Source organism: Phodopus roborovskii, unplaced genomic scaffold (assembly GCF_943737965.1).
Source record: "Phodopus roborovskii unplaced genomic scaffold, PHOROB, whole genome shotgun sequence".
NCBI lineage: Eukaryota > Metazoa > Chordata > Mammalia > Rodentia > Cricetidae > Phodopus > Phodopus roborovskii.
The window spans coordinates 19692057-19702386 of NW_026126549.1; the positions used below are offsets into that span (position 1 = coordinate 19692057).

Genomic DNA, 10330 nt, shown 5'->3' on the forward strand with positions numbered 1-10330 from the left:
AGGGATATTGGTCTGTAGTTTTCTTTCTTAGTTGTGTCTTTGTGAGGCTTGGGTACCAAGGTTATTGTGGCCTGGTAAAAAGAGTTTGGCAATGAACCTTCTGTTTCTATTTTGTGGAACAATTTGAGGAGTATTGGTATTAGCTCTTCCTTGAATGTCTGGTAGAATTCTGCACTGAAGCCATCTGGCCCTGGGCTTTTTTCTGTTGGAAGGCTTTCTATGACTGCTTCTATTTCATTGGGGTTATAGGTCTATTTAAGTTGTTTGTTGGTTCTTGATAGTTATCCAGAAATTTGTCCATTTCCTTTGAATTTTCAATTTTTTGTGGAATACAGGTTTTCAAAGTATGACCTGAAAATGGTCTGGATTTACTCTGTGTCCGTTGTTATGTTCCCCTTTTCATTTCTGATTTTGTTAATTTGCATGTTCTCTCTCTGCTTTTTCATTAGTTGGGATAAAGGTTTGTCTGTCTTGTTGATTTTCTCAAAAAACCAACTCTTCGTTGCATTGATTTTTTTTTTTTTTTGTATTGTTTTCCTAGTTTCTATTTTGCTGATTTCAGACCTCAAGTTGATTATTTCCTGGCATCTACTCCTCCGGGTTGAGTTTGCTTCTTTTTGTTCTAAGGCTTTCACTTGTGCTGTTAATTCTCTTATGTGACTATCCTCTGTTTTCTTCATATGAGCACTTAGTGCAATGAATTTCCCTTATAACACTGCTTTCAAGGTGTCCCATAAGTTTGGATATGCTGTGTCCTCATTCTCATTGAATTCTAGAAATTCCTTAATTTCTTTATTTCTTTTTGACTCATGTATGGTGCAACTGTGCATTGTTCAGTTTCCATGAGTTTGTAGGGTTTCTGCGATTTGTGTTGTTGTTGAATTCCAACTATAAAGCATAATGGAGATACAGGGGAGTATTCCAATTTTTTTTTAATCTGTTGAGGTTTGTTATGTCACCTATGTGGTTGATTTTAGAAAGGGTTCAATGTGGAACAGAGAAAAAGGTATATTCTTTTGTGTTTGGTTGGAATGTTATATAGATGTCTGTTAAACTCAATTGAAACATAACTTTTGTTAATTTTTTTGTTTCTTTGTTAAGTTTCTGTCTGGTGGTGAGAGTAGGGTGTTGAAGTCTACCACTATGAGTGTGTGAGGTTTATGTGAGCTTTGAGTTTTAGTAGTGTTTCTTTTACGAATGTGGTGCCTTTGTATTTGGGGCATAGATGTTCAGAATTGAGACATTGTGCTGATGGATTTCTCCTGTGATGAATATGAAATGACCTTCTTCATCTCTTTTGATTGATTTTGGTTTGAAGTCTAACTTGTTAGATATAGGATAGCTACACCTGCTTGCATCTTGGGTCCATTTTATTGGAAGATCTTTTCCAAACCCTTTACCCTGAGGTAACGCCTGTCTTTGAAGCTTAGATGTGCTTCTTGTATGAAGCAGATGGATGGGTTCTGTCTTCATATCTATTCTGTTGGCCTGTGTCTTTTTATAGGCAAGTTAAGACCATTAATGTTGAGAGAAAGTAAAGACCATTAATTGTTAAATATTGTTTGTTTTAGATTTGTTGTTGGCGGTGGTATTGTGAATACATTTGCCCTGCTTTACCCTTGGGTTCTGGTGAAGTGGGATTGTCTATTGCCTGTGTCTTTGTGAGTTTTCTTTCTAGAACTTTCTGTGGGGCTGGATTTGTAAATACATATTGTGAAAATCTGCCTTTGTCATTAAATATCTTGTTTTCTCTGTCTATAGTGATTGAGATTTTTGCTGGATATAGTAGCCTGGGCTGGCATCCATGGACTCTTAGTACTTGTAGAACATCTATCCAGGACCTTCTAGCCTTGAGAGTTTCCATGGAGAAGTCAGGTGTAATTTTGATAGGTCTGACTTTATATGTTACCTGGCCTTTTTCCTTCGCTGTTCTTAGTATTCTTTCTTTATTCTGTATGTTTGCTGTTTTGATCATTATGTGTCAAGTCTATCTGGTGTTTGGTACTTTCATAGGCATGTCCTTCTTCAGATTGGGGAAGTTTTCCTCAATGATTTTGTTGAATATGTTTTCTGCACCTTTGAGCTGGGCTTCTTTGCCTTCTTCTATGCCTATTATTCTTAGGTTTGGCCTTTTCACGGTGTCCCACATTTCCTGGATGTTTTGTGTTAATGATTTGTTGGACTTAAGATATTCTTTGGTCTATGAATCTATTTCCTCTAGTTTATCTTCAGTGCCTGAGATTAAATCTTCCTTCTCTTGTATTCTGTTGGTCATGCTTGTGTCTGTAGTTCCCGGTCGTTTGCCCAGTTTTTCTATTTTCAGCCTTCCTTCAGTTTCTGTTTTTTTTATTGTCTCTATTTCAGTTTCCAAGTCTTGAATGGTTTGAGTTGTTTCCTTCACCTGTTTAATTGTTCTTTCTTGGTTTTACTGACTTTCTTTAAAAGATTTGTTCATTTCTTCTGATTGTTTTTTTTTTTTTTTCTTCCATTTCTTTAAGGGATTTTCTCACATCGTCTTTGAGGGTCTTTTTTTTTTTTTTAAGTCGTTTTCTTCTGCTTCATCTGCTTTGAGGTGTTCACCACCTAGATTCTGGTGGTGTCATGCTTGTATTTCTATTATTAAGTGCACAGATAGATTATTTCCATAAAGTAAAATATTTAAAAGGAAATATGGGTCTAAATGATTACTTGAAAACACAAATCTTGCACTGAATAAATTGATTTGAACATGACCTTTAAGGGTAAGAATCTTTCATATTATTGCAAGTTTATATACTTCACAGAGACGTGTTCCAAGACATGAAAAGGACATGAGGAAAGTAAACCTAGGAAAATTAAGAATTACTTCAACAAAACACAATAGCTGAACTTACTGAAATCTTATAAAACACACAAAATAGATTTAAGTAATAGAGAGATTTGATATCAATAAAACATTAATGTCATTTATCATTCATTATTATTGATTTCTCAGTGTCCACAGCTAAACTATGTTAAGTTTCTCTTCATTTTGAAGGTACACACTGAAGGAAGTATGCACAGATGCAAACAATATTTTGGATTTGATATACAATACTGCAGTTAGGTTAGATGCAACACAGTTGCTTATGTTTTTATAGTTGTTGATGCTGGCTAAAATACACATGCATATTTTATATTATTTTCCCTTACATAAGTTTTAACTTTTCCATAATGAGAGTTTTAGTTGAGAGCTAGTACAAACATATTCTAGTTTCGTTCTCTTGTTTTGATAAATACTGTAACCAAAAGCACTTTTTAAAAGAAAACAATTTGGGGGGCTTACACACTCTGCTCACATCACTGTGGAAATCAGGGCAGAAACTCTGCAGGAATAGAGGCAGGAATAATGGAAGAATGGTGTTTACTGGCTTGCTCCCCATAGTTCAATGTTGTGAAATAAATCTTTTGTACACTGTGAAGATATGTGCTTGCAAGTTGACTTCTGATTAGTTTAATAAAAAGCTAAACAGACACTCCCCACCTACACCTGGAAGAATAAATGAGTGTCTGAGCTCCTGACTGCACAGTCCTTCTCTCTAGGCCTTGGCCCACAGGGGCATATCACATGTCCCAACACATATGCTGCAGCCCATGTGACTGGGCAGCTGCATTCCCCCCTGCCCTCAACTCAACCATCCCCACCTGTATCAGCAACCAAGGGAGCCACACATCCCATCTATACCTAGAGGAAAAGATGACTGTCTGAGCCCCAACTGGACAAACCTGCTCTTTAGGCCCTAGCCTTCAGAGGAACATCCCATGCCCAACCCATCTACGATAGCCCCCATCACCAGTCAGTAGCATCCTCCCTGCTCCCCATCCAAAAATCCTCTGCTGCATCAACAAATAAGGAATCCACATGCCTTACCAACACCTGGAAGAAGAGCAAGCACCAAAGCTATCACAGACCCCACCTGCACCAATTGGAAGAAGAGATGAGTAAATGGCAGTGTAAGGATGCATTCAGCAACATAAAGAGCAATATGGCAACACCAGAAACTAGTGGTTCTAAAACAGCAAGACCTGAACATCCTAGAGCAGAAGAAAATGACCTTAAAAATAGCTTTATGATGATGATAGAGACCCTTAAAAAGGAAGTGAAAACTTTCCTTAAAGAAATGGAGAAAAATTGAAAAAAAAATAATAAATCCCATGAAGAAAACTAAGAAAAAAAAACAAACTGAAGGAAACAGTCCAAGACTTAAAAAAATATAAATAAACTGAAAGAAAAAATTCCAATCATCTCATTAGATGCTAAAAAAAAAAAGCCATTGACAAATTTAACACCCCTTCATGATAAAGGTCTTGGAGAGATCAGGGATAACAAGAACATACCTAAACATAATTAAGGCAATATACAGTAAACCAACAGCTAACTTCAAACTAAATAAAGAGAGACTAAGAGTGATGACACTAAAATCAGAAACAAGACAAGATTTGTCCACTCTCAACATAATTATTCAATAAAATGCCCAAAATTCTAGCCAGAACAATAAGACAACAAAAGGAGATCAAGGGGACACAAATTGGAGGGAAGAAGTCAAGCTTTCACTATTTGCAGATGATGTGATAGTATACATAAATAGCCCCCAAATATCTACCAAAGAACTCCTACAGCTGATAAACATCATCAGTAATGTGGCAGGATACAAGATTAACTCAAAAAAATCAATAGCCCTACTATATACAGATGATAAATGGACTGAGAAAGAAATAAAAGAAACAACACCCTTCACAATAGCCAAAAATGGCATAAACTATGTTGGAGTAACTCTAATCAAACAAGTGAAAGACCTGTATGACAAGAACTTTGAAGAAAGAAGTTGATAAAGATATCAGAAAATGGAAAGATCTCCTATGCACTTCAATAAGTAGAATCAATAGAGTAAAAATTGCAATACCACCAAAAGTAATCTACAGATTCAATGCAATATCCATGAAAATCTCAGCACAATTCTTCACAGACCTTGAAAGGACAATACTCAACTTCATATGGAAAAACAAGAAACCCAGGATAGCCAAAACAGCCCGGTACAATAAAGGAACTTCTGGAGGCATCACCATCCCTGATTTCAAGTTCTACTATAGAGCTATAGTAATAAAAAAAAAGGCTTGGTATTGGCATAAAAACAGACAATTGGATCAATAGATTCAAACTGAAGACCCTGATATTAATCCAGACACATATGGACACCTTATTTTTGACAAATAAGCGAAAATTGTGCAATAGATACTTTCTGTATCTTCAACAAATGGTGCTGGCATAACTGGATGTCAACATGTAGAAGAATGCAAATAGATCCATATCTATCCCTGTGCACAAAACTCAAGTGCAAGTGTATCAAGGACCTCAACATAAATCCAGCCACAATGAACCTGATAGAAGAGAAAGTGGGAAGCAGCCTTCAATGCATAGGCACAGAAGACTACTTCCTAAATATAACACCAGTAGCACAGACACTGAGAACAACAATAAATAACAATGGGACCTCCTGGATCTGAGAAGCTTCTGTAAGGCAAAAGTTATGGTCAAAAAGACAAAACAGCTGCCTACGGAATGGCAAAAGATCTTCAACAACCCCACATCTGACAAAAGCTTGACAAAAAACTCAAGAAACTAGACATCCAAATACCAAATAATCCAATTTAAAAATGGGATACAGATCTAAACAGAGAATTTGCAACAGAAGAAACTCAAATGGTTGAAAGATATTTAAGAAATTGCTCAATATCCTTAGCCATCAGGGGAATACAAATCAAAACAACTCTGAGATATCATATTACACCTATCAGAATGGCTAAAATAAAAAATACTGATGACAGCTTACTGTTAGAGAGGTGTGGAGGAAGGAAAAAATTCCCCCATTGCTGGTGGGAGTGCAAACTCACACAGCCACTTTGGAAATCAGTAAGGCAGTTTAGCAGAAAATGGGGAATCAATCTACTTCAAGACCCAACATCTTGGGCATACACCCAAAGGATGTACAATCATACCACAATGATGTTTGCTCAACTATGTTGATAGCAGCCTTATTTATAATAGCCAGAACCTGGAAACAACCTAAATGCCCATCAACGGAGAATATGTGGCAACGGAGGATAAAGAAAATGTGGTACATTTACACAATTGGAATATTACTCAGTGGTTTAAAAAAAAATGGCATCTTGAAATTTGCCAGCAAATGGGTGGAACTAGAAGAAACCATCCTGAGTGAGGTAACTCAGATCCAGAAAGACAAACAAGGTATGTACTCACTCAAAAGTGGATATTATACCTGAAGCAAAGAATAACCAGACTACAACTCACAATCCCAAAGAAACTAAGTAAAAAGGGGAATCCTAAATGGAACACACATGGGGTGGGCACCCAGGAAGAGAAAATAGTGAAGATATCCTGGGTAAACTGGGAGTGCAGTAGAAGGGAGGGGTAGAAGGGAACATGTGAGACCAAGACGATAGAGTTGAGGGAAAGACAGAGGGGGAGAATAATGAAAGATAGAGGGGGCCATTATGGGGTTAGTGAGAAGCCTGGTGCTAGAGAAATTCCCGGGAATACACAAGGATGGCCCCAGCTAAGAATACTAGCAATAGTGGAGAAGGTGTCTTAACTTGTCTTCCCCTTTAGTCAGCTTAGTGACTATCATTTGTCATCCCAAAACCTACATCCATTAACTGATGGAAGCAGACGCAATGACTTATAGTCCATCACCGGGCTGAGCTCCTGGAGTTCAGTTGAGGGGAGGGAGGTGATCATATGAACAAGGGGAGTCAGAGCATAATGGGAAAAACCAGAGACATCTGACCCAAGCTAGTTGGAGCTCAAGGACTATGGCTGGGGACTCTGCATGGGACTGAACTAGGTACTCTGAAGGTGGGTGACAGTTATGTGGCTTAATCTGCTGGGAACGGTCCTGTCATTGGGACCATGACCTATCCCAGGTGCATGAACTGGCTTTTTGGAGTCCATTCCCTATGGTGAGATACATTGGGCAACCTTGATACAGGGGGGAGGGAGGGCTTGGTTCCACCTCAACTTGGTATGCCAGTTTTGTTGACTCTCCAAAGGGAGGACTTATTCCCTCTGAGAAGTGAAGGGGGATAGGAAGGAGAAAGATGGAGGGCAGGAAAAGCAGAAGGATGGAGAACTGGGGTTTATATGTAAAATGGAAAAAAAATTAAATAAAAAGTAAATAAAATAAAATTTAAATTAAAAAGAATGTAGATAAGAAGACATGCATCAATTTAAGGTATAAAGGTTAGTTAGAAATAAGCCTAAGCTATCAGCTGACCTTTCCTAATTAATAATAAGTCTTCATGTTATAATTGGGGAACTGGTGAGCTGACAAAAAAAGTACAACTATAGTTCATTAATGCTTTCTTAAATTACCCAGGACCACCTGCCCAGGGGGTCCCATCCACAGTGGGCTGGGACCTCCAACATCAATACCGAATATAGAAAATGCCCCATAAGTATCCCCTCCAGTCCAATCCAATGGAGGCAGTTCCTCAAATATAAGTTTTCTCCTCCAGAAAGACTATAGTTTCCATCTTGTTAGACAAAACAAAAAAAGCACAAATACAAATAAATACATGGGAACTGGTTAAAATCAGAACATAACTGAGGCGGCAGCACAGAGAACACAGTGCTAAGCACAAAGGCATCTACAATCTCCTATAACTCACTCTCTCTTCCTTCTTTCAGGGCCCTTTTTCCACACAGCCATGGGTCAGTTATTCTCTGATATAGCTCAGGATGAAGGCCATGGAGATTTGGAGTCCAGTTTCACTGCATATTTTAAGAAGATTAAGACAGAAAACACAATCATTTCTCAGGAAACCACCCATTTAATAGAATTTCATCTGAAAAAAGGAAACATTCAGGGAGCAAACTCCGTAATCAGTGATGCATTAAAAAATATTGATAATGTCCCAATAAACATTGCTGTGACTGGAGAGTCCGGAGCAGGGAAGTCCAGCTTCATCAATGCCCTGAGGGGGGTTAGATCTGAAGACAAAGGTGCTGCTGAAGTTGGGGTAATAGAGACAACTATGAAGATAACTGCATACAATCACCCCAAAATCAAAACTTTGACTTTATGGGACCTGCCTGGCATTGGAACTATGAAATTTCCTCCAAAAGATTACCTGGACAAAGTGAAATTCCAAAAGTATGACTTCTTCATTATTGTTTCTGCCACACGTTTTACAAAACATGAACTAGAACTTGCCAAAGCAATCAGATTTATGAAAAAGAATTACTACTTTGTGAGAACCAAGATAGACATTGATTTAGAAAATGAAAAAACGACCAAACCACGTACATTTGACAGAGAAAAGATCCTGGAGAGGATCAGAAGCTACTGTATGAATAACTTTATTCAGAATAACATGGATGCACCACAGATTTTCTTGGTTTCTAACCAATATTTATCTTTGTATGATTTTCCGGTCCTGATGGACACCCTGATAAAGGATCTTCCTGCTCAAAAGCGCCACAGTTTTATGCTTTCCATGTCTAACGTTACAGAGGCAGCCATTGATAAAAAGCACGAGTCTATGCAGCAGACTGTCTGGTTGGAAGCCATCAAGGATGGAATTCTGGCTACTGCTCCTGCAGTGGGCATCCTCAGGGATGATGTGGAGAAGATGAAGGTGAAGTTAAACTACTATCGGTTCGTCTTTGGAGTGGATGATGAATCCCTGGAGTTCATGGCAAAGGATTCTCAAGTGCCTGTTGAACAACTGAAAAAAGTCATTAAATCTCCTTATTTGTTGGAAACTAAGAAAGTAGAAACATTAGGAGAAACATTTTTGAAATATTTGGAGAAATTTGCCTCAGCTAATGGTGGGCTCCTTGCCACAGGTCTTTACTTTAGGAAAACATTTTACTTTCATCATATCTTCCTTGACACAGTGACTGAAGATGCCAAAATTCTCCTTAGAGTGACATATTCAAAAAAGTAGTTCAAACTCACCTCACCCACAGCCACTAAACATGATAACACCACATGGTTAATACCAGGAACCACTAGATAAATCCCCCACCCCGATATATTTTCTTTACACTAGTCTATCCACTTCTACCATGGGAAAACCTAAAGATAAGTACCATGCTTCTTAATATGACAGAGTCAAACAACACAAATCCCTCTTCAACTCTCTTTCCACCTTACCTGCACACTTGAACACACCACACACACACACACACACACACACATACACACATCCATGAATGAACACATGCCTAATATACAACTCCCAAACATGTGCAAACACATACACAAAAGATATTAATAAGTGTTTTGTAACTATTTCCCCCTAATCAAAACATTCTAATGAAATCTCGGGAAATTGGATGCACTTGCCATGCATGTATGAGGAGGATCAGAGTTCAATTTCCAGAAGCCACATAAATGTTGAGTGGGTGTCACAGTCATCTGCTCTTGACATTGAGAAGCAGAAACAGTGGAACCATGGAGCAAGCTGGTTACCTAGGCTTAAGATCTGCAAGCTCTGGATCCAGTGAGAGAATCTGGTTTGGTGGAAAACATAGAAATTAACTGAGGAGGAGACCCAACAGAAGCGGTATGTACACACACACACACACACACACACACACACACACACACACACACACGTAAACATGTGCATTCCAGAATAGGGATACGCTTTACATATAAAATAAAATAAAACTCAGGAAGTAAATAAAAATCAAAAAATCACGAGTCTTAGAAAGTACAGGAACATGACAGGTTCATGAAGCACTCCTCAAGATTATATAGGCAAAAGGCATTCTGTGGGAATGGGGATTTCAGACCAGCTGAGGTGACTGTAAGTCATGCCAGGGGCTCCATGACTGCAGGGGTGGTGGATCATTGCTTTGCACAGATGGGCTTTTCAGTGATTCAGCTGCCTCTGATTGGTCAATGTTCCTATAAGTAACTTTCACCCTAATAAACTCACTCATGCAATAAACTCACTAGAAAGATGTCTCTTTGGTCTGTCTTGGGTACCTAGATGGGGTGAATAGGTGTTCATTTGTGTCTCCCCATAAAATATCATAATGCCTTGAACAGGGATCAGAAGAACCAAGAATGATTTGAAGAGGACTGGTTGTCTTGTCCTTACAGTGGATGCTGAGATATGGAAGTGAGGCTGCCCATGTGATCATACCCATCGATCCCATACCCAGATATATCTGAATAGACACTAGACACAAAGGGGTAGATCATGGTGGGTTGTTAGGACAGAGAATCCTATCCATTGTATGTAGTGGGGTGTACAAGTAATCCAACTGGGGCTGGGTAAT

General features: G+C 38.5%; 1 protein-coding gene across 1 annotated transcript; it reads left to right on the forward strand.

The window, feature by feature from the left end:
* The first annotated feature begins 7626 nt into the window (after positions 1-7626).
* LOC127234036 (interferon-inducible GTPase 1) lies at positions 7627-9995 on the forward strand. The gene has a single exon (XM_051200746.1). It carries the CDS (start codon positions 7744-7746, stop codon positions 8983-8985), a length of 1242 nt encoding a protein of 413 aa, XP_051056703.1. The 5' UTR covers positions 7627-7743; the 3' UTR covers positions 8986-9995.
* The last annotated feature ends 335 nt before the right edge of the window (positions 9996-10330 follow it).

What these genes read in the sequence shown, in the direction of transcription:
- LOC127234036 (XM_051200746.1), top strand. Translation starts at nt 7,744, where the DNA reads ATGGGTCAGTTATTCTCTGATATAGCTCAGGATGAAGGCCATGGAGAT.